Source organism: Dermacentor variabilis, unplaced genomic scaffold (genome assembly GCF_050947875.1).
Source record: "Dermacentor variabilis isolate Ectoservices unplaced genomic scaffold, ASM5094787v1 scaffold_14, whole genome shotgun sequence".
Taxonomy (NCBI): Eukaryota; Metazoa; Arthropoda; class Arachnida; order Ixodida; family Ixodidae; genus Dermacentor; species Dermacentor variabilis.
The window spans coordinates 16,937,523-16,958,628 of NW_027460302.1; the positions used below are offsets into that span (position 1 = coordinate 16,937,523).

General features: G+C 45.8%; 1 protein-coding gene and 1 long non-coding RNA gene across 4 annotated transcripts in view; both read left to right on the top strand.

The window, feature by feature from the left end:
* LOC142567714 (12S rRNA N(4)-cytidine methyltransferase METTL15) overlaps positions 1-21,106 on the top strand; it is a 275,298-nt gene that overhangs the window by 106,802 nt on the left and 147,390 nt on the right. For all 3 annotated transcript variants that reach the window (XM_075677894.1, XM_075677895.1, XM_075677893.1), the window contains one exon: positions 9,788-9,890. In XM_075677894.1, the coding sequence (XP_075534009.1) occupies positions 9,788-9,890 (103 nt within the window). The remainder of the gene's footprint in view (positions 1-9,787; positions 9,891-21,106) is intronic.
* Positions 16,186-20,626, top strand: LOC142567715 (uncharacterized). The gene is made up of 3 exons (XR_012825223.1): positions 16,186-18,732; positions 20,043-20,182; positions 20,509-20,626. It is a non-coding gene; the product is annotated as an uncharacterized LOC142567715 (long non-coding RNA).

A 21,106-nucleotide genomic window follows, 5' to 3' on the forward strand; every position in this document is an offset into this window, starting at 1 on the left:
ATTTTGTTGCCACGCATGACACGTGTTTGTTCCATTTTAGATCGGAAGAAATAATTATACCTAAATGCTTGTATTCTTCTACCCTATGTAGTTCTCTTTGCTGAATTTCGTATGGAAAGGTTAGTGGTTCTTTCTTTCTCGTTACTGTCATGCAGACAGTTTTTTCTGCATTTAGCGTCATCTGCCAGTCTTGACACCATTTTGCTATATTTTTAAGTGCGTCATTCAGAACAACCTGATCATCCTTGGTCTGTATTGGTTTATAAATAATGCAGTCATCTGCGAACATGCGTACCGTTGCGTCAGTGCCATTTGCGATGTCGTTAATAAAAAGAAGGAAGAGAATGGGAGCTAAAACTGTGCCCTGAGGCACACCGGATACAACTTCAACGTAGTCTGAGGATTGGCCTTCGAAATGAACGAATTGTTGACGTCCTGACAAATATTCTTTTAACCATTTTTTTAACCATATGTGCCTTCCAAGCTAGGTTTGACATTATAACGACGCCAAGGTATTTGTAAGATGTTACCGGTGTTAGCAGGGAAGAACAAATAGTGTAGGGAGCGGGGCACGGATTGACGCGACGTGAAAAACGCATTACTTTGCATTTAGTCTCGTTAAGTGTCATCTTCCATTGTGAACACCAGTTAGATATAGTAGCTAAGTCTTCCTGAAGTAGTACAGTGTCATTAGTATTTTTTTATTTCTCAGTAAACCACACAGTCATCTGCAAAAAGTCGCACTGTGGATGTTACGTTGTAAGGCAAGTCATTAATATTGTTACGCATGAAGGAAACGAAGACCGGTGAACGTGCTTGCGGTCTCGATTAGAGGAAGGAAGAAGAGAACGACACTGAGTTGATTAACCAGCTGGCCGCTCTTGCGCTCACCTGCGCGACCTAAAGTAAACGGTCCCCTTCATCCGTAAGGGTTAAAAACGGTCTCCTTCGCACGTAACAAAGTGGTGGAGGTGCGGGGTACCGCTGACAACAACGGAACCGTCACTGCCACAGCTTCATCGAAGCCGTCGACTTGCCGGCCTCCCGCCATCAGCCGTGACCGTCTTTGAGATGCCAGAAGAAGGAGCCGCTCCGAGAGCAGCGCCTAGCAGTGCACTGCCATACTACCGAGTTCCACCCACCTTCGGAGGCAAAGCGGGGGAAGATGCCGACGAGTGGCTCGTCCACTACAAACGAGTGAGTAAGTCCAACGGGTGGGATGCAACCGCTCAGCTCACCAATGTGGTGTTCTCCCTGACCGATACCGCCCTCGTGTGGTACGAGAACCACGAGGACGCGCTTACGACGTGGGAACATTTTGTTGACGAGCTAAAGGCGTGTTTTGGGGACTCAGTCGTCAAAAAGAAGCGTGCGGAGCAGACACTGTCTCAACGGGCGCAGCTACCAGGTGAGACATGCACAACATATATCGCAGAAGTATTAAAGCTGTGCAAGGTGGTCAGTGCTCGCATGTCGGAAGAAGATAAAGTCGGACATTTGCTGAAAGGAGTGGCTGAGGATGTGTACAATTTTCTAATTGGAAAGGAGAGCCTCAGTTCTGTGTCTGACGTCATTCGGCACTGCAGAACTTTTGAAACGCTCAAGATGCGTCGGATTACGCCAAAGTTTGGTCGATTGGCAAACGTTACGACGTTCACCAGTGTGGACACGAGTCCTTGCCTCGACCTTCCTTCCACCATCCGACAGATTGTCCGCGAGGCACTTTCCCGCCGCGAGGAGTTGCATTCAACTGCTGACCACCATGGCGTGTACACGTCACGTGAGGCTATGACAACGCCACATTCGGCCCCTTGGCAACCGATGGTTACCGCAGCAGCCGTATACAGCGCAGCCCCACAGTCGAGGATGACAACACGCCCGCCGACCCCGCGCTATGACCAACGCGCTCAACGCACGCCTATTCAACGCCCGATGTATTGTCGTGACACAAGCCACGAACCAACCCACTACACGCGGGAACATGATAATATCCGCTTCATCGACGAACAACCAAGGTTTCGACCTCTCCTGGTGTGTTATTCCTGCGGTGTCCCGGGTCATATATCGCGGTTTTGCAACCAGCGTATGACCACGTGGTATGGCCAGCCCTCAGAGTTTTCTCGGCCCTCCGAACGGTCACATGGTGCCCCGTGGCCAGCACACGTATCATCTGGCAACGAGTATTGGCTCAGCAGCTCCCTGAATCGCTCCCCGGCATCTGACAGGAGTTTGACACCCCCACCGCAACGTCGTGCTCCCCATTCTCCCTCACCGCTGCGTCGCACCGCGTCCCCTTTGTCGCCGGAAAACTAGCTAGAGCGGCTGATGGAGGTGAGGTCACCGGAGACATGCTGCTGACCGAAATACCTCCTGTGTTGGTGCTGAAAAACAAAGTGCGCGTTCTTGTAGATAATGTCCCTGTGATGGCTCTGGTGGACACAGGCGCAACAATTTCGGTCATGAGTGTCTCTTTTAAACACGTGTTAGGGCGAAATGTTTTGTTTAAATGGGACGAAGATTCAAAGTTCTGTGGAGTGAGTGGCGAGCCGTTGCGACCTATTGGGGTGTGTAGTGCTGACGTGTTTTTGGGAGGCCATGTTATTACGACAGAGTTTGTAATTATTCCTCGGTCGACCCATGATGTTATTCTCGGCATGGACTTCTTGCGGGAGTGTGGTGCTACTGTCGACTGCGGCACAGGGAAAGTATTCATAAGTGGTGCGATTCCATCAGGACTCCTGGAGAACCCTGTAGATCGTGAAACTACACTGTGTGTTTGTGGTGATAGGGTCATACCTGCGTCATCTACCATTTGCGTTCCCGTTGTCTGTTGCGGCGCCGATTCCGACAGCTTCGAAGCTACTGTAGAACCGATGTACTTTAACTGTGTGAAGAAGAATGTGTTGGTGCCACATTGTGTGGTGTCAATCAAAGGCGGACGCACTGGCTTATGGACAGTAAACTGTTCTAAGGAGCCCGTTATACTACCAGACGGCATGAAATTAGCCTTCGCCAGGGAACACGCGTCCTTATCAGTAGCTGAACTTACAGATGTGCCGGAAGAACCTGATGGCCACAGTTCGGAAACAGCCCTTATGTCGATGGTAAATAAATCGCTCAGCACGAGTGAACGCCGAACGTTAGTGCGTGTGCTTTCGAAGCACGTTTCAGTATTTGACTTTGCGCAGAAGGACAAAATACCTGCGATCCCTGCATCTCGAACATGCCATACCATCAACACGGGTTCGGCAAATCCGATTCGACAAAAGCCATATCGTGTTTCACCATCAGAGCGCCAGATTATCAACGAACAAGTGCATGAAATGATGAAAAAGGGAGTCGTACAAGAGTCAGCGAGTCCGTGGGCAGCTGACTCTCGAGTCCGTGGGCAGTGATGGCAGTCAGCGAGTCCGTGGGCAGTGATTCTTGTTAAAAAAAAAGATGGATCTTGGAGATTTTGCATCGACTATCGCCGTTTGAATGCTATAACAAAAAAGGACGTGTACCCACTCCCACGTATTGATGACGCAATAGACTGCCTTCATTCCGCCTCTTACTTTTCCTCAGTAGATTTACGATCTGGCTATTGGCAAATTCCGATGCATCCTGACGACAAGGAGAAGACTGCCTTTGTAACCCCTGACGGGCTCTTCGAATTTAATGTGATGCCATTTGGATTGTGCAACGCTCCGGCAACTTTCGAGAGATTTATGGACACTGTTCTGCGCGGCTTGAAGTGGAACATCTGCATGTGCTACCTCAACGACGTCGTCATCTTTGGCCGCACCTTCAGCGAACACAACTCGCGCCTGGATATTGTCCTGAACTGCATCAGAAACGCTGGTCTAGTTTTAAACTCTAAGAAATGCCACTTCGGTGAACGCCAAACCATTGTGCTTGGGCACCTTGTCGACAAGGATGGCATCCGCCCTGATCCCCAGAAAACAGCAGCCGTTGAAGCGTTCAGTGCACCGCGCTCTGTCAAGGAGCTCCCTAGTTTTCTGGGGCTTTGTTCCTATTTCTGCCGATTTATTCCAAAATTCGCCGACGTCGCATATCCGCTGACATGCCTGCTACGAAAGGACACCCCCTTTGAGTGGACTCCGGAGTGCGACGCTTCTTTTCGTCAGTTGAAGTTTCTGCTGACGTCACGACCAGTTCTTCAACACTTCAGTCCTTCAGCTCCGACGGAACTCCATACGGATGCCAGTGGCATAGGTATTGGTGCTGTCCTAGTTCAACGCTACGGTGACCGCGAACACGTGATTGCATATGCAAGCCGCTCATTAAGTAGGCCCGAGCAGAATTACGCTGTCATGGAACAAGAATGCCTCGCAGTAATATTTGCAGTTCAGCGTTTTCGTTCTTACCTGTATGGACGCCCCTTTACAGTGGTCACCGACCACCACTCATTGTGTTGGCTTGTGAATCTTCGTGACCCTTGTGGCCGCCTTGCGTGCTGGGCGCTCCGACTGCAAGAATACAGCTTCACCGTATCTTATAAGAGCGGTCGACGACACGCTGACACGGACTGCCTCTCGCGTATGCCACTTAGCATCACGGACTGTGACGCCGACAACTTCGATCACCTCGTGGCTTCTGTGTCGCCGCGTTTTCCAGACTTCGACTGCTTCAAAGCCGAACAGCGAGAAGACGATAAATTAACACCGCTCTTCATGGCTGCGACCGCCTCGACGGCAGCAAACCATTTCTGTGTACGTGATGGACTCCTGTATAAGAAGAACTTTTCCAGCACTGGCGCACGTTTCCTCCTAGTGGTACCGGAGAGCCTTCGCACAGCGATTCTGAGTGCTATGCACGATGACCCTACGTCTGGCCATTTAGGTTCGGCGAGGACGCTCTACCGGATTCAGGAGCGCTTTTATTGGCCTGGAATGCGACAGTCTGTTGAGACGTATGTGGCCAGCTGCTTGCAGTGTCAGCGCCACAAACGGCCATCTACTGCTCCAGCTGGTCTCCTGCAGCCGATCCCGCCTCCAAGCACGCCTTTCCAACAAGTGGGCATTGACTTCGTAGGTCCATTCTCAAAATCAGCCAAGGGAAATCGTTGGATAGTTGTTTGCGTCGACTACCTCACGCGCTACTGCAAGACGGCGGCCGTGCCCTCCGCGACTGCCACTGACGTTTCAACATTCCTGCTGCAATATGTGATCCTGCGACAAGGTCCGCCTCGCGTGATCATCAGCGACCGTGGACGACAATTCACAGCGGACGTCGTAGAGGAGCTGCTTCGTTTGTGTGGATCCCACTTGCGTCACTCGACACCATACCATCCACAAACGAATGGGGTTACGGAGCGCACCAACCAAACAATTGTAAACATGCTATCCATGTATGTTTCATCCGACCACAAGAACTGGGATGACGTACTTCCCTTTATCATGTACGCATTCAACACCACCAAGCACGAGACTACCGGCTATAGCCCTTTCTTCCTGCTGTATGCACGGCCACCCCGGTACACAATCGACACTGTTTTCCCTTTCTGTAGTAATGAAAATCCCACTGTCGCCGAGACTCTCTGCCTTGCCGAAGAAGCAAAGTCGTATTGCTCGTTTGTGCACTTTGACATCGCAGGACAGATCGAAAGAACGCTACGACATTCGCCACCGTCCGGTAACCTATCGCCCTGGTGATTTAGTCTGGCTGTGGACTCCAGTGCGGAAACGCGGGTTATGCCAAAAGCTTTTGGCCACCTACGATGGACCGTTTGTTATTGTTAACAGACTCACGGAAGTCACGTATAACATAGCTTGCCTCACGGCGAGTGGTAGAAGAGCTGCCAAGACACAAGTGGTCCATGTCGCCCGCTTGAAATTGTTCACGTCAAGGCACATGGATTAACTCGCCCGGCGGGCTTCGTCTGTGACGAGGGGAATGTTACGCATGAAGAAAACGAAGACCGGTGAACGTGCTTGCGGTCCCGAATAGAGGAAGGAAGAAGAGAATGACGCTGAGTTGATTAACCAGCTGGCCGCTCTTGCGCTCACGTGCGCGACCTAAAGTAAACGGTCCCCTTCATCCGTAAGGGTTAAAAACGGTCTCCTTCGCACGTAACAATATATACCAGAAAGAGCAAGGGACCGATAACAGAACCTTGTGGCATGCCTGAGGTCACAGAAACCAATGATGAGTTAATGCAGTTAGCGTGCACGTACTGGAACCTGTTAGACAAAAAGCATTCAATCCATCGTAGTACATTTTGGTCGATGTTAAGTTTACTTAGTTTGTGAAGAAGCAAGCTGCGAGAGACTTTGTCGAATGCTTTGGAAAAATCTAAATAGATGCAGTCAACCTTACTGCCACGATCAAGCATGAAGTTAATATCATTTGTAAAATTTATTAGCTGCATTTCACAAGAAAAGTGCTTTCTAAAACCGTGCTGTGCACAAGTGAAAAGGATGATAACTCAAGAAAGTTCTCTAGGGATGACAAGATGACTTTTACAATCTTGCAAGGGATGCGGGTTTGTGATACTGGCCAATAGTTGAGTGATAGGCGCTTGTTGCCTGATTTATGGAGTGGAACCACCTTAGCCAATTTCCAGTCATCTGGGAGGTCACAAGTTTGAAGGGATTGCTCAAATATTTTCGATAGTATGATGGAAGAACATACTTTAGTGTTTTTCAGGATTTTCGTGCTGATATCATCGGGATCACACGAAGAAGATAACTTTAAACGATCTATGATACTTACAATGCCTTCAAAGTCAAAACGAATGGGATCCATTGAAAATATGATATCGGAAGTATAGTCTGGTAGTGATGCGCTAAAAGGAACAGAAAATGCATTAGCAAAAGTCTCATTAAGTACATTAGCACTGTCACTGTTAGGGATGGGATTTGATTGAGAATCCAGGAGAGAGATTGATGGCTGATCTGACCCATTAACAACGTGCCAGAATTTTTTAGTATCAGTTAAAAGAAATGATTGCAGTGTGACATTAAAGAAATGTTGTTTAGCATCTTTTAACGATATTTTATAAGTGTTAACCGCAGCTCTTAGAGCTGACCAATGCTCCGATATTCCGGACGACCTTGCCCTGACATATAACCGCCTTTTTCTGTTCCCGAGGCGTTTTAAGTAACGAGTGAACCATGGGGACCTACGATTAGTCATGATGATTTAATAGATGAACTCTATTAATTCATGCAGCTTTTTTTAAATATGCACCAGTTGTCGTTAACAGATCGTTGGGCACATGCCAGGACGAAATCGTCGAGAAAAAGCTGGAGGCCATCATTAATTGAAGAAAAATTTGCTTTAGCATAATTGTAAATGGTTTTCGTTTCATTTCGCGTTTTATTTGGCAGTAAATTCGACGTGATGTGCAGTAAACAATGATCACTTAAGCCTGGCAAGTATTTTACCTCGGAAACAAAATCTGGGGCGCTTGTTAGCAAAAGGTCTAATACGTTAGATCTGGTAGCTGTCGTCCTTGTCGGCTGGGTAACCATTTGTGTTAGCGAGACGAAGGAGCAGAGGGCTGAAAAACTTGCCAACCCAGAAGATTCGTCACCGTCTACTGCAGGGCTATACCAGCTAATGTTCAGGAAATTGAAGTCACCAAAAATAAAAATTGGACGATCAGGAAACTTTGTTTGAATTATGTTCAGAATATCATGAAGGTCGTTAGAAAAGCCGACAGGCGTAGATGGTGCGCAGTAGCATGCACAAATAAGAGCTTTATCGTTAATTGTAACCTGTACACATTTGAACTCCAGTGTAGTATCAACACTAACTTCAAAGCATTCAAGATTGTCGGACACAGTGATTAATACACCACCGCCGCTACCAAAAGAGCGGTCACAGCAAAATACATAGTAACACTTTTCCGTTGAAAATATTTCATTATTATGCCAAGTTTCTGATAGTACAATGATGTCAGCCGCTGTAGTATCGGCCATGCAAGATAAGCTGTCATGATTGCCAATGACACTGCGTATATATTAGTAAAAAGAACTGAGACGTTATGAGGTGCCTGCACAGGTCGGTGCTCATGTTCAGTGAGCTATCTCGGAGGCAAAGGACCAGAGTTAGGTACAACACGTTTTTCATCTTTTTCTTGAATGCTATCTGTGGCAGTAAGTATAGCATTTTTTCTTCAGAATAAGCTTGTTAAAATGAAGAGTAAACAGTTCACTGGGCTTAGTTTGCTTTGCGAATTCAGCAAGCTTTTTCCGTGCATGCCTGGTGTCCGGGGCAAAATCTTCACTAATCGAGAAATTGGACTCTTTTAGCTTGCTTTTTGCGCCCATGACCCGTTCTTTAATTTTGTAGTGCGTAAATTTCACAATTATTGGCCGCATTTTCCCAGTTACAGCCTTACCAATCCTGTGCGCGAGTTCAGTGTCCAGTTCGGCTAAGGTTAAGGACATGTTCTCTTGAACAATACCTCTTATTTTTTTTTCCTCGGATTCTGCCCATGTTTCATTGGGTCCCTCTGGAACATTATAAAACACAATATTGTTTCTACGAGACCTATCCTTAAGATCATTTAAACGGAATTTGAGTATCTCATTTTGAGCTAGTGCTCTTTCAGCATTTTCCCTCACTGTGATCATGTCATCCCGAACTGCGTGAAGCAACTGCAGTTTATTTTCAACAGCACTAAGGTGGGCTGAGATTTCTGTAATATTTTTACTCGGTTCCTTCTGATTTGCTGTAAGGCTTTGCAGGGAATCAAATATGCGCGCCTGTCCTTGTTCGATGTTGGCGGAACGGTCCCGAAGATCATGAAGCAGTGTTAAAATTGGACTGTCATCACCTGAAGCTTTCGTGGATTTATTAGAATCCGGCCCGGGATTCAGCTCGACATCACCGGACAGCAACATTTTCATCACGCAGAAACACTCATGCACATGGTTCAAAAGCAGCTGTGGGCATGGGAACACGACAAGGAACGCATTATCTGAGCGTTTAGAAGATGTGTAACAAACCTGAAACAGGTAGAAGTGGAAGATATTTGTCAGCCGCATTGTACCGTTGTTCCCATACCCACCAAATTGCTGCACACAGTGCCAGTCATTTAAGTAGAGCGGGGGCGTTGATTTCGATGATGATACAGTAGACCATCCAGGGAGAGTCACAGGAACTGGCGCTGACGTGGCAACTCGTGGGTCGGCGGAGGAGGCGTCACTTGGCACCGGATTTTTAGTCTGCAACACGTGTGGCAAAGCGCCATTGCAGCACCGATAAGGCGCTGCAGCGATGCTTGGGCTGGATACTGTCACGAGCTGAAACAGGCAGAAGCGGAAGATATTTGTCAGCCGCATTGTAGCGTTGTTCCCATGCCCACTCATCCCATCGAATGGCCATTATTGACCACCACAATAAGGGTGATAGGCTGCGGGGATTTCGGTATAGAATTAGAGGGCAAGCAGCACTTTAGGGAATAGAAGAGTCATGTATGAGAGCAACATTAGACTCAGACGCTTGCGTCCAGCAACTGGACAGGTCTACTTATTTATTTATTATACATACTTTCAAGGCCTAGTACGCATGCCTCGTTCATTTTGTTCAAAAAGATCGCTTCGTTCTGAATGAAGAGAGACAACCACATCCTTGTCGGTGCACCTCCATATGTGCATGCACGCAGGGCGCACAGGATGCGAGTGTGTTCGTCCTGACAGTTTGTTTCTGCGCGATTATGCCACCACACCAGCGCAAGAAAGGCAGCAAGGTGCTGTCGCTGCTGTGTTCTTGGCTTTTGGAAGGCTCGCAGCTTCTCGTCTGTGAGCTCTAAGCAGTGCCTGCGTCCCTGCAGGTTTCCCGACGAACCGACCGCTGCCGATGTCGTCAACTCCCTCGACTACGACTCGCTGGTGCAGGTGCTCAAGTTGTATGGAGAGGAGAAGCGTGCCAAAAAGGTATGATCTGAAAAAGGAGAGAAAAAAGAAATTCATGTTTTGAATCGGTCAATTCTCCTTGTGGATAGTGCCATCCATGCGGACATATTGTTCAGCATACTATGCAACTGTGCAGGCATCACAGCCAAGTGGCTCCAACTGCAGAAAAAGGTGCTTTTGCACTGCACGTCACCACATATCAGTGCTGTACATAATTGCTGCACATTACTACAAAAATTACTCACTTGTGGATGATGCATCAATTATTGATCACTTGGAGGCATGTCTTACTGATTTTGATAGTGGTGATGTTGGTGTTTTATGGGAATGTTTTAAAAGCATGTGCCAATATTGCCTCGATAAGTTTGTCCCGAACGAAAGAAAGTACACAAGGAAATGCCATGGTGCCGCGAGACGACATCCATTTAAAATGCAAAGTAAAATGAAAAAAGAACCGCACACCACTTAATGTCATAGCAGAATCCAATGGAAGCCTTGCGAGAGCACTGCATCGTTCAAAGGATCATTATTCAGTACCCTACCATGCTTTATTTAAGCTGACCCAGCTAAATTTTGGAACTACTTAAGTGAGGAAAGGAAATCAATTTCACAGATTTCAGATAACGGCGTTATTATTAACGAACAAAGAGGCATTGCCGAACAATTCGATACTTCAACAGCTGATGGCCACAGACACTGCACTTACAAACCTTTCGTATATAATTACCCTGGAGTGCTCTCAATGCTGCTTAACTTGAAAACTTAGACTTCTTCTGGACCCAATAACATGCCAAATGTTTTTCTCCGCCAATATGCTGAACCTCTCGCAAAGTACCTTGTCATCATATTTTATGCTTCCTTGTCGTGTTCAAGTTTGCCGAAGAACTAAAGGACAGCCTGTGTGGTGCCCATTTTTAAAAAAGGCGACCGACTACTTTTGGAAAACTGTTGCCCGACCTCACTAATGTCAAGTTGCTGTAAACTAATTGAGCATATTATTGCAAAAGCCCTCCATGAATTTCTTAATGAGAACAAAATTCTCACCAACTCTCAACATGGTTTCTAAAAGGGATATTCTACAGTAACACAACTAATCACGGTCATTCACGCTCTTGTTTCTTCCATTGAAAATAACAACCAAATTGATTAAATTTTTCTGGATTTTAGTAAAGCCTTCGATAAGGTACCACATTCCAAACTGATATTTAAGCTAAAGAACTATGGCATACCAGAAGTACTTGTTTCTTGGATCGCTGAATACCTAAGCAATCGCGAACAGTTCGTGGATGTAGGTGGGTGTCACTCGGCCTGTCTTCCAGTGACATCTGGGGTACCGGTAAGTGTACTGGGCCCTTTGTTGTTCCTCTTGTACGTGAATGACATTGTTGATGTTGTAAAGCCTAATGTTCAAATAAGACTATTTGCGGACGATTGTGTCTTGTTTAAAGAAATTACCCACACTAGTGACCAAGATGACCTAAATGACAGCCTCAGTAAAATTTTCTATTGGTGCACTCAGTGGGGATGACCTTGAATGTTAAAAAAAGTTAGTTACATGCTAGGCTTCTCTGCACTTAAACAAGTTACTAACTATAAATGTCACCCTTTGCAGCAACCTGTCCTGGAATGTTCACATGCAAAATGTATCTTCCTCTGCTTTCTGTAAACTGTGCTTTCTCAAATACAAGCTTAAACACGCCCCATCCTCTGGTAAACTGCTTGCTTATTACTACTTAATTCGACTGAAGCTCGAGTACGCCTGTAAGCTGGGATCCCTACACTTGATGTAACATAAAGAAACTTGAATGAATCCAAAAACAGGTTGCCAGGTTTCTTTACAACAAATTTTCAACATTCGACTCGCCATCAACTAATCGAGTCGAATAATATTCCTACACTTGAATCGCGTTGAAAAAAATTACGGCTTGACTTTCTTTCTCAGTTACTTAATAACAAATTGGCGCTCGACCCGGCATTGTGTGAAGTCCACTAGTAACGAGACCTACTCGCCAACATCACCAAATTGCACTAACCCCCTATTTTGCACGAACCAACCTATTCAAATACTCTCTTTTCACTGGTGTTAGGCTGCTGAGCACGAGGTCGCGGGATCGAATCCCGGCCACGGCGGCCGCATTTCGATGGGGGCGAAATGCAAAAACACCCGTGTGCTTAGATTTAGGTGCACGTTAAAGAACCCCAGGTGGTCAAAATTTCCGGAGTCCTCCACTACGGCGTGCCTCATAATCAGAAAGTGGTTTTGGCACGTAAAACCCAAAGCTTAAAAAAAAAAAATTATTACTCTCTTTTCACGCACCATTAATGATGTCTTGCCTTTATAAAACTTGTATCACGATTGTTTATTTTTTGTATCAGAATTATTGTCGTATTGTTGCAGCATTTTGTTGTATTGACATTGTTTTACTTGTGACCTAATGTATTATCCACCCTGCATGGACTTCGTGTCCGCAGTATGTGTTAAATAAAATATCTGTTTATTTGCTTCTCAAGGCCATTATCTTAAGGAAGTTGTAATTGAATGAGTTTTGCTCAAATGCTTGAAATGGAATGGCCTCCTCAAGCTCACATAAGTTTTTTTTTTTTTAAAGCACAGTTCAAGCACAGATTAGGCAAACTTCAAGCTATACTAGATAACTTAAAAGTGGTAGCAATATTTTTGTGTCAATTATGAGTAAGTTGAGAGTACCACATAGGTTTCTCACTGCAAGTTTTGTGGCATTCTTTCCTTGCAAAAAGCAATGGCTACACACAAGAAAGAGTGTGGTAATGTGCGCAGAACAGTGGTGCGCAGTGGTGAAGACAGTGGGACTCGAGAGGGATGAAATTGCCGTCGCATGTTTACTCTGGAACGCAAGAAGCTCGCAGTGATATTTTTTATGTGTCGCATACGTGGCTATCACTAATACTGCTCTGCCTTTCCGCTGAAACTGCAGCCTCTCTCTCTCTTCTGTGAGTCCAAGTATAAGCGCTGCTGCGCATGACTGCTGTCGATTCTAATTTAGAGTGAATCTGGCCTGGCCTCATTCAATTACGGAGTGAATTATACATTGTTCCCCAACTATCCTGCACGAGGAATTAAAAAAGAGCAGTTGCGTTACTCAAACAAAACCTAGTGCATAATGTTTCCAGTATAGTGGAGTAGCCGCCAGTAATTCTTTCGTTACTGAGATTTAATTTGGTAATTGCAATTAATTATCTAACTCGACAAGTACTGTCCTCATTTTCAGTGTCAATGAGGCATTTGTAGGAACCCCAAAATGACATCTAACTGTGGTATTTTCAGCAACATACTAATTGGGCACAATTTTTTCCAACTGGCAAAACAACCCCATGAACTATGAAAAATGCCACGTGAGTGCGCTCCCATCCGCATCATGAAGGAACGCCCTCAAATAAGCTGATTGAAAGCAACTGCATTGCCTTCCGCAAACCCGAAGAGACAGCGCATCACCTTCATAATGGTATGGAAGGAACACCAACAGCAGGTTTTGCAGCTTTGTAGCTATTCCTTCCTCTCATTTCTGTGTCACACTTATCCGTCTCTCAATTGCCGACTCATCATGTTGATAACAAAAGCCCCTTGATACCGCAGCCAAAGCGCCACTCTGACCATGCATGAAATGCAAAAAGCAATGTAATATGTATACAATTCACTTAGCACATGCTGGTGGACGAGTTGGTAATGCATGATTACAACGAAGGCGCCAAATAAAACAGCGGATGAAGGAAGGAGGGCGCCTTCGTTGTAATCACGTATAGAATGTTTCAACATCCCTGCTTTGCTTACACAACATCGAAAGAATACGCGCAAAGCTATATTTCGTGCCAGACACTTGCTTCGGACCAAAGCCAAATTAAAGTGACTTTTTTATTTTTCATGAAAGTATATATGTGCTGCAGGTTCGTTCAAAAAAAAATGAAAGTGTAATAGACAGACCGGGAAGCGACGAACGTTTAGAGAAAAGGCAGAACCCATGTGTTCAAGAAAGTAAATATATCACTTCTAAATGAGCTGCATTGGCAATCAGGATGTCTGCACAAAAAAAAAAAAAAAAACAGAGACCCTTTAACAAATTTGTTGGATCCCAAAAGTGTGTACTACTTTGCAATTGTATACATTCATTATGTTAAATAAACTTTCAAACTAACTTGTCAAAAAAAAAAGAAAGGAAAACCATCAGACTCCAGTGCGCCCTTATTATGTATGAATTCGTAAGCTCCGTTGAACACCAGCTTGGACGACATGTTTGAATAGGTCTCCTTTTGCAGCTACGCAGTACTGTGCCTGTTTTATCACATCTTCAGTGGCTTTTTTGATGACCGACACCAGAATTCTATGGCAGACATCTGTTATCCTTGCCTTGAACTAATCTGACATCCATCTCGATCATGTAAGCCAGATCTTTCACCTAACACCAAAGAAAGAAATCGAGTGGAGGGAAGTCGGGTGACCTAGCCAGCCAATTTACAGGCCCGTGCCTTCCAATCTGCTGCGTCGCATCCAGCCAGTTTCGCGCTCGGCTGCTACTTTGTGAGGGGTGCCCCATCTTACTGATACCACAGAAGTGGAAGACGTGACAGCGGGACTTCGCCGAGAAACTCATCCGCCACTCCTTCAAGGATTTCGTTCACGTAACGCTGTCCAGTCAGTGTGTGATCGATTAGGATGGGACCGATTAGGCACTGGCGTAAATTGTCAACCCCACCTTGAGCGACCACTGGCACTGCTGCCGATTTCGCTTTACCCAGCGTAGATTGGAGTCCCTCTAGTAGTGTGCACTATGCAAATTTACCCAGGTGTATCTGCGAAAATTTGCTTCATCTGTGCATATGATGTCGCTCAAAAAGTCTGGTGACTCATCGGCTTTTGTGAGGACCTAATTCGAGAAATCTAGACGACTGTACAAGTCGCTCTCATTTAAGCATTGGTGCTGGTTAATGTGGTATGGGTGAAAGGCCGTAATTTAGAATCCTCCAAACTGATGACTTGGAAATTGGTACCTTGGCGGCCATGTCCCGCATGCTAGCATGAGGGTTTGAGGCCATAAATGCTAGAAGATTCGTGCATAGGCTAGGACTCAAAAGTAGAGTCCTCTGCTGCTGTTTCTTGAAGGTGCCGGTTTGTCTCAGGTTCTCATAATTTCTTATGACGGTTGATGCGTTTGGTCTGCTGCCACACTTCCATGACTGACATATATGAGAGCAGCATTCCGGGCAAGTTGGTAATCCATTACTCAAATGATATTGTGCAACAAAAAACAACACGGACGTGAGAGAAGACGATGCACCAAGCGCAAACTTTCAACTAAGTTTATTGTACCTCTGAATCGATTTTATACATGTGAAGCAGTGTAGACCGCGCATGCACGCATTCATGTAACGTAGTTACGAGTCAAGTGATGCCGCCTCCAAGAAACTTAGTTCCTTTTCTGTGAGAGCCAGAGAAGGGAAGCTAACACACTTATCAGCCAATTTCGTGATCATCTGCACTTCAAATATTTCACGGATGAGCTGCGTGCTGCCACGGGAAACAATCGTGCATTGATCTTCGAGAGGTTTGCATCCATGATTGCGACAATGAATCGCCAAGAAACCACCGGAGCCGTTTTTTACATTGTTGCTGTGTTTATGGTGGAGTCCCCTGCAGTTCCCCTGCCAAATCCTAAATTGGGTGTGTGGCCCCATCCTTGCTGTATAGAGTGCCTTCCGGCGTTGCTACTAGGGTCTCAAGGGAGATACTAATCGGTCCGGGGATGTGCAGTGGTGGCTGTGTAGGTACCGACGTGCCATCTGGGAAGTAAACGGGACGTATGCGGGTCGACGTCCTGATGTCCATTTCCTGCACCTTGGATTTCTGGCATTCTGTTTTCTAAGCATTGAATTTTGACGTTTTGTGCATCGAACTTCTGATCCACGACCAAGAGTCGCTGATCCACTGCAGAAAGTCGTTCAATAATCTTCTTGATCTCGAAGCAGATGGAATTAAACATTTCTCTAACTTCGGACTTGGCTTTAGGCATTAGACATTCAGACATTTTTGGGCATGCTGCGAACGGCCTTTCTTTTGGCTGGGTTGTACGAGTGGCTCGTCTCCATGACAATGGGAACATCTGCGGTTTGGGGAGAGGTTGTCCCTGAGGCGTTGAACTAGGGACTAGAACAGGGTGAGGTTGATTAGCCTTTCTTAACTCTGCTATTTCGGCTCGCATTAATTCGATTATGCCGTGAATCTCAGCATTTTCTTTCCTAAGCTGAGCTATTTCAGACGAACCATGCTCTGGCACCGCGCCCCCCCCCCCCCCCCCCCGTTACCTTTTCGGCAGATCTCCCTCCGCTTCGCACCCTGTTTGCCCAGATGGTGCGTTGTTTCCCAGGACCAGCTGGCTGCTTGAACCAGACCCTGTTCTGTGGCCCCCGGGAGCGACCTCCCGATTTGGAGCGGCCCCGGGTCCTGGACCTGGAACGGCTCTTGGACCTCGAGCGGATTCTCAAGCGGGGAGCGCCTGATTGAAGGTCTAGCCTGTTCGCTGCCGGCGCTTGTCTGTGCTGATGACGGGTCTCGATTCCTGGATTCCGCATTTCTTTCCTTTCTCCTCCATTGAACGATGTACAGGAGTTGGAATTTTTGCTTGCAAATCTTGTTCGCTGTGGCTTGCGGGCCCCCACAGAGGCTGCAAGTTAGGCAAGCAGGTGTGGTTTTTGTCGGAGTTGTTGGCCCCACATTTCCTGCATACTTTGTCCTCCGGCATTGGGCAGATGTCAGCTCTGTGGCCTAGTCTACCGCAGGCATAGCAGCAGTTGTACTGCCTGAGGTACAAGGAGCACATGCCTAGCGCCGAGCCGTAGAAAACGAAGTTGGGGACCTTGTAGCCGTCAAAAATGATGACTACCGTTTCGCTATTCTTGATTCGCTTAGCTCCCAGGGCTAAGGGATTTCTCTCATTGAGAATGCTTCTCTCCAGGTCGGCCTGGCTCTCCGACACACCAATTTGACGTATGACACCCTTGCACGTGGTGTGCGGCGCGGCTTCGTAAGTGCTGAGTTGTACTGTTTGATTCCCAGGGGGATGCAATTCGTTTTTAGATAAGCATCTGCGTTATTGCAAGACACGGTGCAGGGGACGATAATACATTGTGTTGCGTTGGGGCAGACAATGTCGTTGCTAGCTTGCTCGGACGTGAGTCCTGCCATGGCGGCGACGGCCCGACAAAGCCGAGTGGAGCCATCCTTCTGAACACCGAGACCCCCTCCCCCCCTGGGGCGGGCGATAATCTTCCAGTGTTCCTTTGTGAGCTGGGGCATTCGCAATGACTTGATGATCTTGTTCTTTTGGCTAATGGGCTTCCTGCTGCCATTGAGACGTTTGTGGTACCCCTCGCTGCTTGCCGCTTCACGGGTACTGTCGTGACAAGAGACGCACAGGGCGTTTTTCTTGACAGCGGCGGAGTGCCAGCCGTGCTCCGCACCAAATTCTTCCGGAGGAAGATCGTCTCCTTCCATTACAACAACCATTTTGTCTGTCATGACGAGGCTGGACTAACCCTGCCCAGCGAACACTGGTTAGGCCTCGCCGTCAGACTGAGGGGAGCGCGGCGTCACGGAAGAGAAGCAGCTCAAAAAACCAACGAGAAGGCCACCCACCGTAGAAAAGTTGGTATCCGTGGGTTGCATCCATCGGTGCAGAAATCGAGATTGGGAAGAATTTCTCACCGAAAATATCGAAGAAAGCAGGAGCCCATGTGCGCATGACAGTACTACTCGATGGCTTCTCTCGACAGACGAAACGAGGATTTTCATTTCAGCTTATAATCGGGGAATGAATGCAATGGCATATATGTCACATTTGTGCCTTGAGTTTGCTGACTGCCAACTGCATGGGCAAAATGCAATAACACCCGTGCAGCGTGCAGGTGATCAAAATTAAACCGGACTCTCCCACTATGGCATGCCTCGCAATCATATCGTGTTTTTGGCATGTAAAACCCCAGAATTTAATTTACAAACTGTCCCGAGGTTTGACGTCCGATAACCCCAGAATTTAATTTATGAAGTCTTCAGAGGTCTGACGTCCGATTCCGTTAACGAAAGCCGTATCATTGTATGTTGTTGTATTAGCGCACAAGCAGACGTTCGCCAAGTTCTTGCGAGCTTCCCATATTAACATCGCACAAATGCCTCATAAGGTAGCTCATATCATTTATTAACCTTGTATAACACACAAGTAGCCAATATTTGTACAGAATATAGCTTTTGACCGGGGAATCCATCATTCATCACACATGAAGTCGGCCTATCATCGTGGCGAAGGCTGCACGAGGGCAATACGGATTAACATCTCAGTTCCGAGAATACATGATTTGCCTGCCAACAAAGTGATGACCTCAGACGCTCGGAGGGAAGTGTTCGAGAAAAATTATAACCAGATGAGCGATGGGACAGGAGAGTTTCAGCACAATTTCAGCATGTGGTACGCAGATGTGCTCGCTCTGTAAAGGTTGTTGACGTTCCCTTCGGCGGTCCAGGTTCTGTGCGTTCCTCTCCATCCTTTCCTGTGCTCTCTTCCACCGACCGGGAGCGCAAGCTACCTCTGAAACAACGGTCCGTTGAAACTGCGTCAACGACCATGGCTAGTCTGATGCACGGAGCATCCTTCGTTACAGCGGACGAACCCCTTGGAGGAAGAGGAGATGGTGCGGAAATATCTAAAAAAAACAAGGAAAGAAAAAGGACAGTGATAGGGTACCTGGATAATGAGGACACTCAATGAATTTGAGCGAGAACTTGCGAGTATTAACGTGTCCTTTCAGATAGAAGTGCCAGCTCATGTCGAAGCTGAAAAAGGTGAGCACAAGTTTTTATTGCCCTCGATTTTGTTGTTTTGTGCGGATGATGCATACGAATACTATTGAATACAAGCAACTCGATCACCCGTAATTAAGGTATTTTATTGTAAAGATCGCTCCCTTTTTCGTCTTTCCGGGGTATAAAATTTATTTTCAATTTCTTGACATTTGAGTTCAACTGGGCTTAAAGGAAATTTTTGGTCGCACTGTTCATAAAAATTTACTTCATAACTCCACAGAGAAAAATTAATTTACCAGGTATACCGGCCCTTTGTGGATCGAGTTCATTTAATTACGCTAGGTGCGAGTTCATTTGTAATCAATCACAAACATTTACATTCTTTTCTTTGCAACGTCTAAAGTGACACAATATTCCAAAAATAGTAATCATGTTCAAAGTGCGACAGGTATGCGAAAAAAAAGATTACACGAGTCGTGTGCAGCATGAGCACATGCGTCTCCTCGGCGGCCATCGTCTCGTCAATGGCCTGTGAGCTGTGTCGTGCAGTGTGGGGGACTACAGAAGGCTGTTAAAATGTTTTAAATTACTTGTGGCATCACAAGGCATTTACCTTGACTATGATGCAGGCAATCTCACAGTGAAATGTGCTATGTTTACTTTGACTACTTCATTGTTGGAAATGCACATCACTTCGTGTCGCATTGTTTAATTTTTTTTTCTTTTGCACACCCATTGCATTTCAAACGTCAGTGCTGCTTTTAAATAGTTTAGAAGAACTTGTTGTTGGGCGAGTTGGTAGATATTAGCGAGCATTGTTTAACTGCGCGAACAAACGAACCACAAAGACAGCGAGGGACAAGGACGGGCGCCCGTCCTTGTCCCTCGCTGTCTTTGTGGTTCGTTTGTTCGCGCAGTTAAACAATGCTGCTTTTAAATGATTATGCAACTTGTGTCAAACAGAACATTCTAAATGAAAATTTCTGCACCAAGAGTAAATCAGTTCAACCTGCCGTAAGGCAGATTTATTACTCACCCTTGCACCATAAAGACAGCTTTGTGATAATAAATGCTGCATTAATTCAAGCATGACACATCTTTCGCAGTGGCAACAGCTCAGGGCTGATGAATTCTTCTCTACAGAGTAAAATAACTTCCAGAGTGGGGCCTGAAAAAAAAGAAGTTCACTGGCTGCGGAAAACACTGGATAAAAAATTATCTTTTGGAATGAAATAAATGTGAAATTGTTGAGCTAAGCATTTCAGTCACTTGACATGACAATATAAAATTTTTCTGAAGTCTGATACAGCTAATTTCACGCCTAAATTCTGTCTCATCTTTCTTTTTAGCATTACTCCTGTTTAGTGTCAAGCAGAAAGGATGCAACATTCCAAATGAGCTTAACTGCCCCTTTTTGATGGTCACTAAATGCACGAAAGGGCGCCTGTTTAAAAGAGACCGGCATAGTGTCCACAACACAGTGACCACTGTAAGTACTCGTTTTGTGTATACGAACAAAATGTTCCATGGTGTACAACAGCTCTGTGGTATTGTGCAAGTAATTTAACACATAGGAGTTTGAATTTGGGTAGCAGCTGCAACATGCAAACAAAGGTTAAGTACATGTATCAAACAAAAATATATTTAAGTTATGACACAAGCTGGCTATTCTCATTTGTCTTAACGGTATGTTTTATTGGGCTAGCTTTGAAGGCCAGCAAAACTGTTGGTAGTGGCACCCTTCCTGTCTACTTCATCTGTGTGTCTTAATTTGTAGCCCTTGTCAAATAGCTAATTTGTCTTTTCAACTTGCAGACAAGCACCTACGTTGACTGGGATGCAGCTGCCTTTGCCAGAAAGAAAGTGAAACTCCAAGAAACCAAAAAAAGTTGCACAGCCAGAATGCACATTAAAATCATAGAAATGTTCCCAAACTTCAAGGTAAGTGCCGAACATGTAAAGTTTTACATAAAACCAATATAACACATCGTATTTGGCTTTTGTAGTGAGTACCAACAGATTACGCAGTCTGCAGTTTTAGATGTTATAAGAAAAATTCCATACATCTGAAAATGTCAGTAGCCAAAGCAGTTTCAACATGTTTCTGCATACCCAGCCAAATATAGCACAAAAATGCTAACACAATCAAATAATTTACAAGCAGCAAATTCATGATGTTGCGCTGAGAATTGATAATTAATTTAAATCTTCCTATGTCACTAAGAACATACAAGCAAACATCAAAATATAAGTACGCTTGGCGGCACTGCGATAAAACAACTGACAAACTCAGTTTTGTTCTTCACACATGCGGTGTTGCTGTGGTGTCTGGTCAAAGCACAAGGCGAGGATGAATTCATACTTCCTAAAGTCAAGTTCTTCAGTGGGACCGCTTCCGTGTATTCAGCTGGAA